The sequence below is a fragment of the Cucurbita pepo genome, chromosome LG03 (assembly GCF_002806865.2).
Source record: "Cucurbita pepo subsp. pepo cultivar mu-cu-16 chromosome LG03, ASM280686v2, whole genome shotgun sequence".
Lineage (NCBI taxonomy): Eukaryota > Viridiplantae > Streptophyta > Magnoliopsida > Cucurbitales > Cucurbitaceae > Cucurbita > Cucurbita pepo.
This window is the reverse complement of record NC_036640.1, coordinates 5178033-5198156: the sequence shown is the minus strand read 5'-3', so window position 1 is coordinate 5198156 and position 20124 is coordinate 5178033. Positions and strand designations below refer to the sequence as shown.

Here is a 20124-nt window from a genome sequence, read left to right as displayed (position 1 = left end):
ATTGATGTCTTATATACTAAATTATCTTCGAATCAGTAAACTAAGAGTAGAGTATATATGATGATGTGATAAAAAGATAAAAGATTGAGGTGGTAATGGGTGTTTTTGCTTTTAAAAGCTTAAAGAGAAACCAAAGTCTAAATTAAGGTGATTGATTTGAAGCCCACTCAAACTTTTTTTTTTTTTTTTTTAAGTTAAAAATATATGGGTTGACTTATGTTCATATTTGTTTTATTTAATAATATGAACAATTATTAAATTTTACTATAATATTAAATGGGTCGAGTATATATTTTATATTAGTTGAGTTATGTTGTATATATATATGAAATAATTCATATATTAAATTATAATTATATTGTATTAGTATGATTTTTAATGTGAAAAATATTTGAGTACCTAATAATCTTATTTTATCATTTAATAAGCTAATTAGAAAGTGAATTAAATAGCTAGCTAAACATTAGAGTCTTCTTGTGAGTTATAATTATAAATCTACTCCTCTTTAGATATTATAAAAAGATTGATTTCAACATTGTTAAGGGAAAAATGTTAATATGATATTTATAGAAGTCTTCGACTTTTAATAGTCAAAAGAAAATTAATAATGCTATCTCGAAGATTGGCAGCCTAGCAACCTAGGCATTGTCTCTATTCATCGTATCTCTTTCTCGACGTATACACAACATACAACACACGTATTTATATATACATACACATGTATGTATGTTATAATTTTCTTCTATATAAAATTCTTTACCGTTGTATTTATAAATATCATTTTATTTAGTTGACTTTTCACTTTCAAGTCATAAATGACAGAATTACGAGGCTATTTGAAATGACTTCGTAAATGCTTAAAATTAAAACTATTTCTAAAGTAGTTAAAGTCATTTACACGAGACCATAAGTAGTTCATTAGTCGTGGTATCGAGTACATGGTTGTGCCTAGAAAGGAGTGAAGCTCTACAACTGCTACTACTTCAATTTGTAGTATGAATCATATTGATTTCTTTGGGCATCCAACCAGTATTTGTGAGAGTGAATAACAAGATAAAGCAACCCCCAAAAACAAAACGAGAAAAGAAACTATCATCTGAGTGTGGAAGGAATAGCAGACGCAAATAATTTGACACTAAATTCTTCAACATGAGATGTGTGGTTTTGCATAAGTTTGCCCAACTAATTGCAGAACAGAATAGCAAAACTCCTCCAAGTGAGTGAGACCTTCAGGAATCTATTAACTTTCATTGCTTCAATTTCAATGATGCAAAAGATGTGGCAAGATCCATTGCCTCCTTTATTTGAGATGCATCAGTTCCCTGAAAACCACAAAGCATTTCAGAAGATGAATACGGAGTTCCACCCAAAAATCCCTGAAGTTGAAATCAGACAGCCACCAAAAAGGAAAAAAAAGCAAATAATTGGTTCATCTCCCAAGGGTTTCAAAATTACTGCTCTCACTCTCTCATCATGCAAATTGTTCAGATATTACATACTAGTTTTGAGCCAAGTAAATTAATCTCATCCAGCAGAATAGAGTAGAGGTCACTGTATATGAGATTCAGAGGACTAAGGGGAAAAGCTATGGAGAGAAGCGGGTAATTAAAGTTACCTGTCCCGTAGCGAGGCCACCTTTCCCCTTCCCGCACCTTCCTTTTAGAGGCTGCAAAGCTGTTGTCAACCACTCTGATACCTCTAATTGCTTTCCTTGACTCCCTTTTGGAGGAACCCCAGCACAAACCACAGCCTTCTTTGTGGTTTCATCAGTGCTGAAAACCATCGCCGATATGCCCTGTTCATCACACACAAAATCAAATCCTCACATTCTAGCAGAAGATATTTTAATATTGATGCAACCTCTATTTGATTATGTTTCTTCGAGAACCCATGGTAGAGTGATGGAAAACCATCACACGAAGGGAAAGCTAGAAAATTGCGAGACAGAAATGGTGCCGTAATTACTATCTATTCAACACATCTACCAATCCTATTGAAGCAACAGTGGGGATAAAAGAATTTTAGATCCAAACATCAAAATGGTTTTTGTACTAGCTACTAAGCATAAGAAATTACCTTCTGTTCCATAACCTTGACAACTGCTTCACGAACAGCAGCTGCATCCAAACCAACATTGACATGGGATATACAGAAGGCCTTGCCATCTGAAGAAGACACTTCAGCTGTTTCAATGGCAACTTTGACAGCTTTCTGCATATTTTCTTCAGCAAGCTTCTTCTGAGCCTTCCTCAATTCGTTCTAGACGAAAACAACAATTTTCGGGTGATAAATACACGGTTTAAGTGGGTAATCAATGCCAGTGGGTCTACAAGTAGTACCTGGAGCAAGACAATCTTTGCCCTAATTTGTGCTTTTTTAGCCGCAGGAATTGGTGCTGAATCAACACGGTTTTTGAATGAAGCAACCACCTGCAGGATAGAAGTGAGCAAGAATTAACTTAATTGAGCCGTTAAAACGTGGATAGGGTTAGTATTCTTTTTCAACGTAAATCATTTTATTTTAGAGGCACATTGGATGCAGTCATCATTCAGGAAGAGAAATTTTTTACTCCAATTGATAATTATATTGGATCAGACTAATACTTTCAACTTAGTGAGGCAACCCAAAAAAAAAAGAGAGACAGAGACAGAGACAGAGACAGAGAGAACAATGCACTATCTGAAATTCAGTGATTTCAACTATTTTAAGATTCTCAGTGTGACAGAAATGAAAAAATTTCGTGTTTAATGACCTTGAGTCAACTTTGAAACAACCAAGTTATTTAGATTAACTTAGTAAAAATTACTGATTTTTTTGTGTCCTTTCTCCTTTTCTGGTACTTATTCTAGATGGGATTCTCTTTTTCAATTTTGAGTATATTCCGTCTTCTTTGAGGATTACTCGTATGCTTCCAACTCTAATCTCCTGCTATTTTTCTTGTTTGTTAGATATTATTTCTTTTATTTGCTCCAGAGGAAAAAGGATGAGTAGAATGGAATGCAACACAACGGTGAAATATTAAAAATATAACAGAAAAGGCAAAACTGTTAAAAAGCCGCCTATCAGAGCGAGAGAGAAACCTATCATCCAGCATCAGTGTTTATGAGATAGAGAGAGAGAGAAACCTTTTCCAGCAAGCTACCATCTATTTTAAAAGCAGCGTCAACTTCCTGCTCAAGTGATTGAGCCTGCTCGAATGCCTTAAAGGCGGAATCAGTGGTAACAGCAGTAATTCTTCGAATTCCCTTAGCAATTCCTTCTTCAGATAGAAGAGCAAATGCCTTCGCTTCCCGCGTATTTGATATATGAGTCCCTGCAATAATCCATTGGATTTATTTGAGGCCAGCTTGCCCCAGGCTGCAAGAAGTGAAGGCAATGACAATAATGCACTGACCTCCACATAGCTCTGAAGAAATGGATAACCAGTTTTCATTATCTGGATCAGCCAGGAGTTCCTCGATGTTTTTTCCAATAGCAACAACCCTAACTGGGTCGGGATAGACCTGCCTCGTAAACAAGGGAGATATTGGATATCATGCTTCTCATTTATAAAATAAAGTTTTCAGAAATAAAGAAAGACAACTCATCTCTTACTTCTCCAAAAACAGCTCGTAACCCATTAATACGTTTTGCTTCAGCAAGGGTTACCTCCTTAGCATTTACGTCCAGTTCATCTTCTATTTGTTTGTTCACAATTGATTCTATTTTTCTCAAATCATCGGGATCTACTGGCTTGCCTGGGATTCAGGAGCAGTTAAGCAATCAAAATTTTAAGTACACAATTGAAAATCACCAAAACATCCTTCCATAAGAAAAATAAAACTTAGCTAATACGAAAGTAATGAAGCAGCTTTTAATTTAGTTGACAAAAACTTTCTGGATGTGATTTTGGAAAATAAGGGTTTTAGTCCAAGGAGAAGAAAATGGGTAAAAAATTGTATTAGCCCTACCATTTCCTCTTTCATTCTCCTAAATGGAAAACCCCTAGTTCAAAACTACAAGAGAACTGAGGACAGATGTCTACTAGCACGGCTACTACTGAAAATTGGATTCAGTACACAAGTTTGGAGAGAGCAAATCATTCATCTCTAGATGGTCTACACTTTCTAAGAACTTTTATAGTCACAATTAGAAAATTCCTTGGCTAGTTAGAAGGTTTCCTTGAAACCTCTATGGGAGGAGGTTGCCTCTCCCTCCCCTCCTCTCCCCTCCCTCCCTCCCCACCTTTCCTACCTCCCACCACCTCCGTGACTCATGTTCATTAATACGCTGTTCTTTTTTGAAAAAACTTGAAAAGAAAAGAAAATAATACCCTCGGAAATGACACATAAAGTAAACAACAGTGGAATAAATCTAACCATGAGAAAAATCAAATCGCAGTTTTTCAGGAAGAACGATTGAACCCTTCTGGTCAACATGATTTCCAAGTATTTCCTGTACAAATACAATCCAAATAAACTTTTAAAAACAGAAGGAATATCATTTATAATAATAAAAAGTTACATTTAGGTCAAAATTCAAACATACCCTAAGAGCAAAATTCAACATATGTGTACAAGTATGGTTAGGAGCAATGAGCTTTCGACGCTCATAATCAACCTGCATGCATCAGTAGACTTGTGAAGAATGGCAACAGAAATGTAGATAAGAAATTATTTGATTAATAAATCAAAGAATGCTTCTTAAAACCACTGAATAGCAAAAGAACTTCAATTAAATATAAATGGTAACGTATTCGCATAAAAATGCAAGAGTTTACCTTGCAAATAACTTTGTCACCCAGAGAAATTCTACCCATCCCACCATTAAATGAGCCAATATGTACGATGAAACCTCCAAATATTTGAACATTACACACTTGAAATGAGCCAAAGGGACCTTCAATCAATCCAGTATCAAAAATCTAATGCCAAAAACAAGAACAGCATAAATTAGATAAACAATAATGAAAAAAGATAAGGGAAAAAGTCGCATAAAAGCATAAGATGGAGCAAACAAATTATCAATAGAATAATTTTCAAATCCTAATTTGTAACACCCAAGCCCACCGCTAGTAGATATTATCCGCTTTAACCCACTACGTATCATCATCAACCTCACGATTTTAAAACGGGCCTACTAGAGAGAGTTTTTCACACCCTTATAAGAAATGTTTTGTTTCCCTCTCCAACCAATGTGGGATCTCACAATCCACCCCCTTGGGGGCCCAGCATCCTCACTAGCACTCCGTCTAGTGTATGGCTTTAATACCAATTGTAACAATCCACGCCCACCGCTAGCAGATATTGTAACGGTCCCCAAGTACTATATAAGTTGCTCAACAATTCACAGTTACTCTTCAGGAGAAATTCAAAGGCTACTATTCTTGACATGTACCACAGATCTGCCGAAAGTTTAATCAAGCAATCACAATAGGGTATCCAAGATTTCAAAATACCTGACCACCTTGCTCAGCATAAAAACTTGTAGATTCCAGAACTAAACCGACTTCATTACCAGCTGCTACACTTTCTAGAAATTCATAACCAGTGTAAATCGCTTTCACCACACTTTCGTGGTCCTGTAATACAAAGATAGCGGGTTGAAAAATACACAGAGCAGTAAAACATCCAAAATTGTGCATATTCCTGGAATGCATATGCATACGTTATGCACATGTATATTACACGTCAATATAGGAAACTAACTTCCATTAAGAAAAGAAAAATAAAACAATCAAGAGAAGCACACAAAACCGACCACAGAGTACCCAACAATGCAATAAGTTAGCAGAAAACACAAGAAAAAAAAAAAGGCCCAAAGTTACAAGTAAGAAATCCAATTGCGGGTAATCAAGAATAAAAGAATACCTAGCGCAAAGTAGACAGAGATGTCTGTACAGAAGGCATTAAAATGTATCCACATTCCAAACCCTCCTCTGAGCACATCTATCATAAAGAATTCTCTAGAGCTAAATATTCCATAAAATAGACCAAAAAACACTCTATCTAAGAAATTACCCCTGCCAGGGAATCAGAGTTCAGATCTTCTCCTCAACCAAACCCATACAATCCAAATTAGGCGCAAGATTGATCTTAAAGTCAAGGGGGAAAACATCAAATCCTACATGACAAAGAACAATACCACCAAGCATAATTCCGGTCTTCAACCTCAGACAAAGACACACTACCGAGAACATTAAACAAGAAACAAAACTGCCGAGAATGAAGTCAACAGACATCTGGACTCCAGATAGTGGTAATGGTTTTGTTCCACCCGTAGTCAACCAAGCAAAGCAAAAATGATTACTAGAAAGAGAGGATGAGATGCAAACAGAAAATAAAAGAAAACAAAGACCCTGGCATTCCTTATCTTTTAGGCTCCTTCTAGAATTAAAACTAAAAGAGGGAGACCTGGAACAAAGAAAAACTAAGGCCACGAAGGGACTGTTCAAGTTACACAGAAAATCTGGTTTGCATTGTTTATGAAATTGCCAGAAATCTACTGAGTGACAATTGGCCGTTAACCACCGAATTGAACTACAGTCTCCATGCTGAAAATATTAGAATCACAAACCTTGAACCAAATAAATTTGAATTTGTCATCGGTTGAAGCAACTTCTTTCTTGTGCAATGCAGCTGTAGCATCAGCATCCATGACAATAGCACCACCTGCTTGCTGGAAGAGGAATAAAACAAAAGATAAAACTAATCAAATGTTATCTCCAGTCAATTAAATTATCCATTGTCATTCATAACTTCTTTTGCATTGTTCTGTATATAAAAGCGTTCACTTTTTTTCCTTAAGTAGGTCCACATAAGGTAGAACAACAGACTGCAAAAAAGAAAAGAAAAAGCAATAGAATGGGAATCTACTCTAGCAAAAAGAACTCACCTTATTTTGAGCACTTCTTGATCTTTCCCTTGCCTCATCCATAGCATTGTTAAAACCCTGAGTATCAACCAGCAGACCCCTCTCTTCCGCCATCAACTAGCCCATGAAATTTTTTTTTTCTTTGTAAGAAACCGAGCTTTCATTGAGGGAAAAAAATGAAGCAGATAAAAGAACATCCTATAAAAAATGGTGGAGCCCCAACTAACTACAAAAAGGACTGTAGTCCAACAAAACCATGCCAAGATCATAATTACAAAAGTGTTAACAGACTTACAAAGAGGCATTAAACCGAGCCCATGAAAATTTTATTAGTAACACCATATGCATGCAAGCAGTAAGTGTGTGTATGTGTGGGGGAGAGAGAGAGAGAGCAAGTACCTGAGTCAAATCTAATGGAAATCCATACGTATCCCACAAGATAAAAGCATCCTACACAGTAAAAAATGAAATAGGATGAAAATAACCACATATTAACATTTCTTGAACATATATGGGGACTGTTTGGCCCCTAGTTGTGGGTTTGGGTGCTTTTGAGCTTCAAACCCAAAACCACGGTTGGCCCAATATCATCAATATAATCAATATCCTAGAGTTGCAAACAGAACCTCATGGGTTATCAATGGCGGCCGCTGCAATTTTTTTCATTTTCTTTCTTCTTCCTCCTCATCCTTCTTTCTTCTTCCTCCTCCTCCTCCTTCCCTTCTTACTCTTCCCCTTCTTACTTTATATGGACATTGATTGTCCTATAATGTCTCTTTATGCTTTTGTATCTTATGACTAGAATTTGTATCTTCATGTTCAAACTCATGACCGCAAACATTGTCATGTTATGTTTTCCTTTTTATTAATGGTAAGGAATGTTTTGATTGCCGGAAACAATTTTCTTATTCTTAGACTAAAATTGTTTCGTGTTACACAAAAAGATAGAAAATAGGAAAAAGAAAAAAAGAATTGTCCAAACCACGATTCAGAAAACTATACCCCAAACACAAGTTTTGATTCCTGATCTTCCCAACACAATACCCAAAACTCGCGTTTCTGATTTTCAGGCTTGACAACCCTACACCCCAAATACAGGCTTCGGAACCCTCCAGACAAACCTTCCAAGGGTCCCGGTTTCCAAACAGGGGCCAAATGCTCCCATAGTTTCTGATTGTAAATTTCCAAATTTAAATTTAAATCAAGTATTAAGGTCTCTCCAGCACACAGAAATAAACACCCCTCATGTAGACCTCTTTTTTGTTTTGTTTTGTTTTTCAGGAAACAAGTCTATTATATTTTTTTTTTCATTCCAAGGAAGAGGCAAGGTGATGCACTTTCAAACACTCTCACGCATCTCCTTTTGTAGATAGAAAAAATATGCAAATACAAGTTCCAAGTACTGACTTATTTAGAGGATAAAAAGATGGAAAATGAACCTTAGACACGAAAGAAAGCATGCTGAAAATAAATGTCAATCCTACAACACCAATTTCATTCTAGCTTTAAGAAAACATCTCATTATAGCATCCCCTCCATGCCCCCACCCTTCAACATCAACATAAAGTTATACTACTATTGTTTTTTTAAAAAAATAAGAATAATAAAATAACCTTTCCTTTCAAAAGTTTATGCAAAGTTGTTTCAAACTTTTCGATGAATGTGCTAAAGCTATCAAACTGTGATCCCAAAATGTAATGCTTGAACCGTAACAAAAACACTTCAAAACAATGAACATGTACGTTAGATAAAAAAAAATATTAAGTAGGTTCTTGACTAAATGAAAACCTTGAACCGTAACAAAAACACTTTAAAACAATGAACATGTACGTTAGATAAAAAAAAATATTAAGTAGGTTCTTGACTAAATGAAAACCTCCTACACATAAATTATAAAACAAAGAACGTGCAAGGTGAGAAAATTTACATAAAGACCAATAACAGAAATACTGACCTGCCCACTCAATATCTTCCCTTGTACATCCTGAGCGGCCTTCTTAAATTTCTCAATTCCCTGACGTCAAATAAGTAATCTATTTAGGTTTTTCAACAAGATATATGATATTAAATCAGCCTCAACAAAGAAATAACAAATCAAAACAAGTAAGATGCACCCAAGTCAGTATCCCTGGGGCACACAACTTTATGAAAGCCAGGAGGGTATTTGTAATTGTAATCCATCCATTTGCTGAAGGAAATTTCAAGTTTATTATCGGGTTAAATACTACTTGATCCTAGTACTGACGACAATGGTTCACTTTGGTCCTTATCCTTTCAAATTTTGTTCAATTTGGTCTTCGTAATTTTAAATGTCTCTTTTGGTTTTTGTCTTGTTAAAAATTGACCATTTTGTGACGAAAAATGAGCTAAAAATGAAAATTAAGGGACCAAAGTAATCACTTTCTAAAATTACGGGGACCAAATTAAACTAAATGTGAAAGTACAATGATTAATTGAACATTTCAAAAGTATAGAGACCAAATTGAACCACAATGGAAGTACAGTGACCAAAGTAGCATTTAAACCTTTATTCTTCTTAACCATGGACATAATTTTGGCCCATTCCTGATCAATTTAGGGGAGATACGATATGTACTCCCATGTAAAGACTTAAAGAGATATACCAAAGTGATTTTAGTTCTGGGTCTTTGAACTTACCAAAATGATCAAACTTAAGACCTTAATATTCATCCATAAAACTCTAAAACCCCTCAGAAAAGAAGTACCTTCAGCAAAGTTTTCCCAAAACTTGCTTCCTCTTCTGCAATGATCTCCCTAATTCGCACTTCATGTTGTTTTAGCTCTGGGAAGACATCACCCATCACTTTCACCACAGTACTCACAAGTCTGGATCACCATAATCATTGACAGAAAGCAATCATATAAGCAAACATTAAAACATACAATTTATAGTTATATTATGACACGGGAAAAAAGTAGCAAGAGAAGAGTCATGTGAAAATCAGTCAGTTTCTTCATGCTAAAATTTAGAAGTGGAAATAGAGAAGTCCTACCCATTGAAAAATCCTTCTTGAGCTTTTAAAACTTCACTTCCATATCGAACTGCTCGACGAAGAATACGTCTCAAAACATATTCACGCCCCTCATTACCTATCAAGGATTTTTTTAAGAGTATGAAAAACTACACTTTGGAGCTTAAGATGTGCAAAGATTGAAGGTGGATGACAAATCCAAACACTACAAAATATGAAGGACATAATAAGTCCAAAGATCAATATTTGACACAGATAAGAAAATCCACATAATGTTAACAATTAATTGAGCAACTAATAAGCATAATGTACTTCCTAATAAAATATCCCCATCCTTTCCATGATATTGAAGAAGAAAGATCAAAACCCACTATCATTACAGGGATTACCGATATAAATTATTGTGTAAGTTCAAAAAAGAAAAAAGAAAAAAGAAGCAAAGTAATTTCCCAAATGAATTAGTNGAGGACAGAACATAACTGTTAACTACAAGTAGGACACAAAATGCTTTCAAACCAGGCATTTTATGTTTGCAATGGTACTCACCCGGACAAGACCCATCAGCAATGGCAAATGAAAGAGTTCTAATATGATCAGCAACGACTCTGTAAGCCATGTCCATGTTGTCCACATCATCTGGCCCAACTTTTCCACTATAGGGCCGAGCTCCAGTTGCCTATAAATAAATATTTTGATGAGAAAAATTGAGAACACCATAAGAGGAATTTATCATTTGACCAAATATAGTGATCTAAACCATTACTTATCTTCATTTATTTGAATAGAAGTTGTGACAACTTCATTGAGACACATCTTTTGTGGCTAAATGCTACAATAGTCTTTGAGAAGTTGGAAATCAATAGAAAAAATTTCTTAGAAAACAAGAGAATAGTAAGCGTAATATGCGACTTAACTATTCTTGTTGCTTCCCTTTGAAGAGAAGTATTGAAAGACTCTTGTAATTATTCCTCTTCTTCGATAGTTTGAAATAGGAGAACCTTATAACTTCGCTAGCTTAAGATTTTTCCCCTTGCCCATTTTCATTTGTTTGATGAATTGGTTCATAAAGTTAGAATAAGAAAATGTTTCCTATTGTATTCATGCAATCTGGAGATACCTCATCCGTTGGTCAAGGCTGAGGAAGCTGTTGGATCACAATTAGAACAGCTTGCTTTCTACTCTCACAGAAGGTCATCCTTTCAAAACAGGAAAGATAACCCTATGGCTCCAATTTATCAGGCTTCGATTTGGTTTATTTGGCCAGAATGGATCGACCAAATCTTCAACAATTAGGACAAGTTATTTTATTTTTCATAGTTGGGGAATAATATTTTGCTTGTAGCTCTTAGGTGCAGTTGTAAATTCCACACACCCTTTAAGTATTATATTCTTCTCTTATTGCTACTTGGAAGACCCTTCTGTAATTTCCTTGGCTTGGGACTTGGCTTTTCTCTCCCTTCTTTTATAATTTTATATCTGTTATATGAACGGTTAACCACTAAACTACAAGAGGGCGTCAACATTATACTAAATGATACCCTATGCAAAGTACAGCAGCAAAAAATATCTTTAAAGATAAAGATCCCGATCTTGCCTTTTGGATTGCATCAAAGATGGGCATGAACACATCAGTATCATAATTACTCTGCTTGTCCTGAAGTACCGAAGTCAGCCTTTCAAATCCCATACCAGTATCAACATGCTTAGCAGGGAGAGATTTCAAGGAGCCATCACTTTCCCTGTTGAACTGTAGCAATGATAAATTGCATCATTAATAACCAACGAAGTTGTTCTTATAACCAAATAATAATAACAATAACCAAGGAAAGCAACCAAAATCCATCAAAACAGACAGACACCAGCAAATCTCCTTGATATGCATACATTAGTTAATAGTCACTGGACAATAATGTAGGGCCAGAAATTAAGTCAAAGCAAACATTATCTTGTTAACCACAATTATTACTTTGAAAGAGGTGGGCAATATTCAAGAAGATGAAGGATACAATATAATTATACTAGTAGCGAACTTAATTCTTTTCGTTTTTAGTTTCAGCTTCCTTCAGAAGTAATGCTACCGTGCGTACGTTTTCAATTAGTTTTCGACCCCCCTCCCCCCTTCTATTCAATGGAAACCTAACCAATACTGCAATATCAACCAAGAACCTCTTAAGCATTCAAGCTTTCACCTCAGACGGATCACATGCCAGAAGTCAGATATGACAGCTACTAGAATGTTGATTATAAACATATTACGGTTCAACCACAATATAACCTACATTTGGGAAGCCACTAGAAAAATAGTAACGATATGCTCCCACTATTACAAGGATAAAAAAATCGTATAAGAAGACTTTAGATGGCGAGTCAGAAACACTGAAATAGAGAGAAGAGAGAGAGGGGACAAGAATGCTACTTGAATGAAAACAAGGTTCCATATTTCAATGCAAGTGGGGTCATCATTATTAACCAATCGTGCAGCATCACGACCGCCAAGCCTGTCATAATGTATTTCAGTGCAAGGTCCACAAGGACCCGTATCACCCATCTCCCAGAAATTGTCCTGCTCAAAATTTAAAGAGTAAAAATTAGATTAAGTTTTCAAGAGCTAACATGAATTGAACAAACAAAAAAAGGATAAACACAATTGTGCACAATATTTTTGTTTCCTTTGATAATTAAAGCGTCTGCAGCATAAAGAAATGAGGGGTTTAACATATCCTTTATACTAGACTCGGATTTCAGACAGATAACAAGATACTTGTAGCTTGAAAGAGCAAAAAACAGAGAGAAGTTGTAACGTAAACTTACTTTGCAGCCAAAAGGTAAGACACGTTCAGCAGGTAAAAATTCCAGCCACATATCTCTGGATTCAGTATCAGGTGCAAGACCAGCTTTCTCATCACCACCGAAGTAGGTGGCATAAAATCGATCCGTGGGCAGCTTATAAACCTGTAGGTTCACAAAATGAAACTATTGTGAGAAGAAACGATCAGCTGATATGAATTCGGTCATTCCATAATAAAAGAGTAACTTAATTTCCTCAATCCTTGTATCTCGGATAAGCTTTTAATAATCTCGCATTGCATGAGATTTAATTGCACACCTGGTGACCTTTCTTTCTTATGTATACCGTTAATTTTCATTACAAGCATTCCCTATCCCAAAAACATTTGCTACAAACAAAAAGACTGATGGTCTGTATCATACACAGATTAAATGATTTGCACATTGCAGNCCAATCGTGCAGCATCACGACCGCCAAGCCTGTCATAATGTATTTCAGTGCAAGGTCCACAAGGACCCGTATCACCCATCTCCCAGAAATTGTCCTGCTCAAAATTTAAAGAGTAAAAATTAGATTAAGTTTTCAAGAGCTAACATGAATTGAACAAACAAAAAAAGGATAAACACAATTGTGCACAATATTTTTGTTTCCTTTGATAATTAAAGCGTCTGCAGCATAAAGAAATGAGGGGTTTAACATATCCTTTATACTAGACTCGGATTTCAGACAGATAACAAGATACTTGTAGCTTGAAAGAGCAAAAAACAGAGAGAAGTTGTAACGTAAACTTACTTTGCAGCCAAAAGGTAAGACACGTTCAGCAGGTAAAAATTCCAGCCACATATCTCTGGATTCAGTATCAGGTGCAAGACCAGCTTTCTCATCACCACCGAAGTAGGTGGCATAAAATCGATCCGTGGGCAGCTTATAAACCTGTAGGTTCACAAAATGAAACTATTGTGAGAAGAAACGATCAGCTGATATGAATTCGGTCATTCCATAATAAAAGAGTAACTTAATTTCCTCAATCCTTGTATCTCGGATAAGCTTTTAATAATCTCGCATTGCATGAGATTTAATTGCACACCTGGTGACCTTTCTTTCTTATGTATACCGTTAATTTTCATTACAAGCATTCCCTATCCCAAAAACATTTGCTACAAACAAAAAGACTGATGGTCTGTATCATACACAGATTAAATGATTTGCACATTGCAGTATCAAACTATCCTATATGTAAGAAAGCGAAACAAGAAGTAGAGGAATTTTAAATTGTCATAAATTATAATGCTATAGTAATCACTCTTAACGTTACACATATTCAGACACAAATGAATTTTAACCTGGGTAAGAAGTTCCCAGGCCCATGTGATGGCTTCCTTCTTAAAGTAATCCCCGAATGACCAATTGCCAAGCATCTCAAAGAAAGTATGGTGATATGTGTCTTTTCCAACATCATCAAGATCATTGTGTTTCCCACCAGCACGAATACATTTCTGAGTGTTACAAGCTCGGGTAAGCTTGCTCAAAGACGTATTGGGATCCGCAGTGCCCAAGAAAATGGGCTTGAACTGATTCATACCTGCAACAAAAACCCAATATTTCAAGCACCCCAATAAAGTCGTGCATACATTCATTGAAGAATCTTCCCATAACCAATCAAATTCCAATAAACTATTCTTCCACTCCCTCAATCCAGAACCACCCAATACGCAATTAGGATTAAGAAAACCAGGGAGAAAAACAGACCCGCATTAGCAAAGAGAAGGGTCGGATCGTTAACGGGCACCACGGGGCTAGACTTCCAATGAACATGATTCTTGTCCTCAAAAAACCGAACAAACGTGTCCCTGACACGGTCGGCCGGCCATTCCACACCTTGAGAACCGACCCCTGGCATTGCTGACAAAGATGACGGCGGAAATGGAGGAATCGAAGGCTCGGACGATGCAGATGTTGAAGAACAGAAACGTAAAAGTGGGAAATTGAAAAGGAATTGAATCCCAACGGAGCGATGGGCGGTGAGGGAGTGAATGGAGAGCGGCGGCGGGGAAAGGAGAGAAGGGGGAGTAAAAGTGGAGCTAAGAAATGTAGCGATAAATTGTTCCCCCTTGACCTTGGCAAATCCTCTCCTCATTCAATCGGCTTTTAAACGCGCCATCACTTCGACTCCACTTATTTATGCCCCTTCCTCTACACCAACTCGATTTTTTTTTTTTTTTAATAATATTAATAAATAAATAACAAGAGTTTAACTCTAATAAAAAATAAAACATTTCAATCCGAGGTCCGAACCGACTGATGTTGAAGAACCAGCGGATGAGTTGTGGTTAGGGATGAAATGTCACTCGAATGATTTATTGTTTAGAGCAACTCAAACATAACTCAACTACTCATGAGTCAATAGAGAGGTCAGTGGGGCAAGGTTTTCTCATCCTCATCCGAGGAGATCATGTTCCCTTCATGAATTCATATAATTTTTTAAAAAAATGTAAAACCTCGTAATAAATCAATAATTGAGCCTAACTTCTAAAAAATCAAATTTTAATAATATAATTTCGATTTTAATATTTTAAATATTATAAAGTAGTATTATATTATTTAGCGCATAAAACTAATTTATTATATATTTATACATAAAAGTGAGACGAAGAAAAGCTAGAATAACATCCCTATAAATTAATAATTATGGTATGTTTTTAGTCGGGCATATCAATAATTTTGATAGACTAACTTAGTTTATTCATTAAAGTATCATCTTCGTGTCTATTTATATCAGTAACATATTTAATTTAAGTATATAGTGGGCGTAATAATTTTATGCATCTTAATTAAACATTAAATTTAATTTTCGTAAGATATTATATCAAAACAAGATATATAATAAAAAAAAAATAGAATGTTTTCAGGGAAGGGAAATTGGTAAAATAATACATATTTTTTAAAAGGGAATACAGGGGATGGAATAATAAACGTTTTGGTATTTTAAAAGGGAATTTAAATAAACACAAAGAAAAGTTGATATCTATTCAACAAAAAAAATAAATTAAAATTAAAACGCCACTATTTATTTTAAAGTAGGAATCATCGAACACATCAAACCATCCAAACAAAGCATTGAATTTTTATCACCGAAATTCTAATTCCAAACCATGGGTCCGAACGCCTCCCTAAATATTATAAACTAATAACTTCAAATTTATATCTAAAATATTAGGATCAGTACAATCATTAGAGACAGTCAACGAAATGGTCGTCCATCCGTGAGTAACCACAACTGTGTGAAGTAGTAATGGTTGTTGGTAAACATCGACCGAATTTGACGGTTGCCAACATTAAACAACGATGGTGGTCGTGGAATATTTTGATTGTTTTCGTGTATCAAATTTAAAAGTTTTCGATTAAACACTAAAGAACATTTTTTTCTCACATTAATTTTGAATTATTGTATGATTTTTTTAAAAATTAAATACGTAGAAAGCAATCCAAATATAATTCATCTGTTCATCAAGATTTTAACCTAAAGACCAAAACGGTTGATTTAATTGGGTTGGGCGGTGATCGAGACTTGTTTCTAAAGATGGGAAGACGAATGGGATGTGCCGTTCAAACGTATTTTCAAATTTTCATTTTTATACGTACAAATTATCCAATACTTTTTTTTTTCAATACAGAGCTCTCGATTCTGTTCGATTCAATTCGATTCAGCACAAACGGAAGAACCAAACCGTTGAGCAGGTCAAAGCGATTTCTCTTGCCGCTGACCATCAAGTTCTTGGTGGGTCTGCTTGAGATTTTGGTTCTTCGATTGCCTGCAGCTCAAGAACATCATACTGTGCGACAACGATTGGTTCTCAAATCAACCCCTCCTGAGTTTAGGATTGTTCGGTACGATTACGGCAGCTCCTACAATAAAGCTCGAGAGGATGGCTGAGGATGACCTTCCCAAGGTCAGCTCTCTGTCATTGGTTGATTTCATTCATGGACTTTTGCTTGCTTTATTGTGGGTTTATTTGGGTTTTGATTCTGATGCAATTTTTTTTTTTCTAATCCTTTTGTTTCCCCATCTGGATTTCATTTGATCGTTACCCAGTTGGATTTAATTTCATTATGGTGCAGTCATGCATCATAATCTTTGCTCATAAACTGTAGTTCTGTTGTTATTAATTTGGGATTATTGTTCGGTTTAGAGTCGGATTCCATCTGTAAACGTTACTCGGAGAATGGGAAAAGCTGTTTGTCTGTAAATTTTTTTAGAACTTTCACGATTGTTTGTGGTAATATTCAACGGCTTGTATATCTTTTCGTGCGAGTTGGAAGAGTTGATGGAAATGAAAAGAGATAAAATTATGTACAGTATGATCAGCTAACCCAGCTGGGAAAAATTGCACCCATATCATCACCGGATTGTTTTGATATGCAGGTAGGTAGAAACTTCAACGAGATTTCGGTTATGTGGAAATTGCAGCGATTAAACAAATATGGATATTTCTGTAAACATGATGAGTAGATAAACTTATGTTAGCCTAGCAATTTCCACAGAACCATGATAGATAATTGCTATCTCAGAAAGATACGATACTTGTTGTATGGCGTCCTTTTGGTTATCTGTATGGATTCTTATCTGCTTTGTTTAGAATCTTCGTGATAATGAATATCTATATCTATGTTTCTTACGAAATTTATAAATAAATCATGCCAAAATGATGGAGACGAAAAGCCGTAGCTACGAGAATTTCTATCTACAGCAACATCCTTAATCGCTTATCCGCTGTCTAGTTAGTTGTTATTTTTCCCCTCATTTTCATTTTAGTGTCCTCACATTAATACAAGTTTTCTGTTTCATTTAAAGAAGTGGTAGCTTGCTAGTGGTATGACAAGCTCAGATTTTTGTGGATTGCCAGCAATTAAATCTTTTGAAAACCTTCATTATTTTGCTTGTTGGCAACGTTTAAAAGCTTCATATCCTTTTTCTCAAGATTTTGGCATGTACAGGAACATATCATAGCATCGTTGGCAGAGGATCGAGAATCAACTTGTTGGGGTTGTGGGCTGCGCCTCTTGCTCCCATCAGGTGCATCTACTTTCAAGTGTGGTTGGTGTGGAGCCATAACACTTCAAACTGCACAGAAGCAAAAAGACAATTCCTTAAAGTGGAGGTGGTTGCGAGACCGGGGTTTTGTGTGTGTCCTACTTGTATTCATACTTTTTGTGATATGTAAGAGGCTTCTCTGCCTTTTATTTTATGTACTGATTAATGTTTGTCGAAATAGATTCCGTTCTCTGGTTGCTAACATTTTTGGAACAAAACAATTTTAATTATTGTTAGTGGGATACAAGTTCTATATTTCTCTGTACCCACTATTTTATAATCATTTCCTTGCAGTTGATATGATAATCCATAGATGTCATGCTGTTCTGACCTTCCATGGATTTTCTTTGAAGTGCAGGTGGTGGTGTATGGGCCGTATATCCCGTTGTTTTCTCAGTCAGCCAATTTTGTGGAATTTTCCACTCCATTGTGACCATGGTTTTGGCTGTAGCCACCCTTTCTTCGTTCAGTCTTGCTGCATTTAGATCTCCCGGAACACCTCCAAATGTCATATGGGGCAGCTATCCACTTGTAGAGAAGGGTGACCTTGAAAACTATACCTTCTGTAACTACTGCTCGAAGCCGAAGTCACGTAGAACTCATCATTGCCGCTCCTGTGGTATGTGTGTTTTGGACATGGACCACCATTGCCCATTTGTAAGTTATTCTTTCGGAGATCTTCTCAAATAAGGAACAATTTCTTTTACTCTATGTCTGTAATGCACAAGATAGATCACTGCTTAAAACTTGCTCATACTTGAAATGTCGTAGGTGTAAAGAAATAAGATCTTTTCATGAATTGGGATTAAGAAAGAAATAATTGGGTTGCTTACAGTAATAGGGACTAGGCTTAGCCATAACTCGGAAGGCCGGGGAGATTATTAAAAAAAACAATCTACTTTCCCCAAGAGAACTACCTAAAGGAGTAGAGTGGTTAATTCCAAGCAACAATTTATCAATGCCTTGGATGATTTTATATGCTTTCGTAATAATCAATGCTTCATAAGCAGGGTAGACTGGAGGGTTGTTGATGTGGCAGGTGATCCTTTAATGACTACTGAATCACTGCAGCTAGGAGCTTTGTTATTCTCTTTGCCGTTTGGTCTTGACAAATTCATTCTGACAGTCAGCATTTCTAATCACATTGTAGAATTTTATAGCAATAACTGGTACTAAATCAAGATTGCTTTGGAACCGACAAGTCTAACATTTGATTTAGTGTAAAAGATTGTCATTGAGTGAACCACCTTGGGTTTATCTAGTGATCAATAAGCGCCATATAAACAAATAAAAGGCTTAAAAGGAAATGAGTTCAAGTCATAGTTGTCACCTGAGATCTAATCTCTGATGAGTTACCTTGACAAACCAAATCTAGTCGGGTTAAGTGGTTATTCCGTGAGAATAGTCGAGGTGTCTGCAAGTGGGCCTTGACACTCACCGATATTAACAGGGAAAAAATGATTGTGACGGAGTGAGATAGAAACAACGTGTTAACTGTGGACATATGGACTCTCCCTAACCCTCTATGCCTCAACACATTTGATACTTTTAGTAGAATGTCTGTTACCTTTTGGACCATTACTATGGATCCTGGTTGGCATCTAATTTTCTGTTTTTGTATATATTCTCGTGCTGCTAATTTCGGCTTTAGAGAAGTCCCTGTCGATAAGCGAATGGTTTATTCCTTATGACCAAGGCTTCTCTAGCATTCTGATCATAATTCTTTTGGGGGTGCAGATAGGGAACTGTGTTGGTGCAGGAAATCATAAACACTTCATTATGTTCCTTATTTCAGCTATTGTGAGTACAATTTATGTTTCAATCATGGCTGTATACTCGCTTTGGCATATATGGCCACCGTTATCGGTCCACGAGTTGGGTCGCCTGAATGGTTCTGGAAGCAAGTTCGGTTGGAGTCTTTCAAAGGAAATCATTCATGCTGTTCTGAGATCCACAACGCTACTGTCTATCAGAGGGTTCATCCTTATTTATCTCTTTATCTCAAGTTTCTCACTTCAAATTGGATTGGCAGTGCTTCTATGCCAACAGCTATGGTACATCTACGAAGGGAAAACTTATTTGAGTCACATAAGTTCACAGGGTGATGATGGAGAGAAGGATTGCCAAAATCTTCTCCGCTTCTTTGGCTGCCCATCGGTTTCTTTCTCCCGACACTTGCCGATCTTTCGGAGCTCAAAAAAAAGACACGAGAAGTAAACAAAAGTAGTGTAATGGTAATCACTGTATCCCATATTTGACCAATATAATGATCATGAACTGCATTTTTTGGGTACCTCTTTCTGGTTTCTCTGCCATTTTTGGAACCGTTATCTGAAACTCATGGCTAACAGGCCTTTGCATTGAGTACATCCAGTACAAGGTGAATAGGTTGAAGAAGG

General features: G+C 36.1%; 2 protein-coding genes across 3 annotated transcripts; one reads left to right on the top strand and one right to left on the bottom strand.

The window, feature by feature from the left end:
* Window positions 1-893: 893 nt before the first annotated feature.
* LOC111790419 (alanine--tRNA ligase-like) lies at window positions 894-14770 on the bottom strand. Its single transcript, XM_023671304.1, has 23 exons — window positions 14383-14770; window positions 13977-14215; window positions 13426-13566; window positions 12262-12408; window positions 11440-11592; window positions 10392-10521; window positions 9867-9963; window positions 9579-9699; window positions 8807-8866; window positions 7252-7302; window positions 6874-6969; window positions 6556-6657; window positions 5438-5560; window positions 4760-4903; window positions 4528-4599; window positions 4359-4434; window positions 3595-3737; window positions 3395-3503; window positions 3126-3313; window positions 2340-2429; window positions 2077-2259; window positions 1616-1795; window positions 894-1322 (listed from the first exon to the last, which is right to left on the bottom strand). The coding sequence occupies exons 1-23, from the start codon at window positions 14768-14770 to the stop codon at window positions 1248-1250; spliced, it is 3108 nt and encodes a 1035-aa protein (XP_023527072.1). The 3' UTR covers window positions 894-1247.
* A 1504-nt stretch (window positions 14771-16274) lies between these two features.
* On the top strand, window positions 16275-20018 carry LOC111789634 (protein S-acyltransferase 11). Of its 2 annotated transcripts, none has more exons than XM_023670267.1 (4): window positions 16275-16583; window positions 17629-17851; window positions 18084-18382; window positions 19463-20018. In XM_023670267.1, exons 1-4 carry the CDS (start codon window positions 16560-16562, stop codon window positions 19940-19942), a joined length of 1026 nt encoding a protein of 341 aa, XP_023526035.1. In that variant the 5' UTR covers window positions 16275-16559; the 3' UTR covers window positions 19943-20018. The 2 variants fall into 2 exon arrangements, with proteins under 2 accessions (XP_023526035.1, XP_023526036.1); XM_023670268.1 differs by lacking the exon at window positions 16275-16583 and adding an exon at window positions 16604-17056.
* Window positions 20019-20124: the final 106 nt, after the last annotated feature.

Excerpts from the sequence above, each read along its gene's own strand:
- LOC111790419 (XM_023671304.1), bottom strand. The coding sequence starts at position 14,770 with ATGAGGAGAGGATTTGCCAAGGTCAAGGGGGAACAATTTATCGCTACA. Across the intron at positions 11,593-12,261 it reads GGAACCTTGTTTTCATTCAA|TTCAACAGGGAAAGTGATGG; the intron begins GTAGCATTCTTG and ends TCATTGCTACAG. Across the intron at positions 10,522-11,439 it reads TCTTTGATGCAATCCAAAAG|GCAACTGGAGCTCGGCCCTA; the intron begins GCAAGATCGGGA and ends ATTTATTTATAG.
- LOC111789634 (XM_023670267.1), top strand. The coding sequence starts at position 16,560 with ATGGCTGAGGATGACCTTCCCAAG. Across the intron at positions 16,584-17,628 it reads CTGAGGATGACCTTCCCAAG|GAACATATCATAGCATCGTT; the intron begins GTCAGCTCTCTG and ends TGGCATGTACAG. Across the intron at positions 17,852-18,083 it reads ATTCATACTTTTTGTGATAT|GTGGTGGTGTATGGGCCGTA; the intron begins GTAAGAGGCTTC and ends TTTGAAGTGCAG.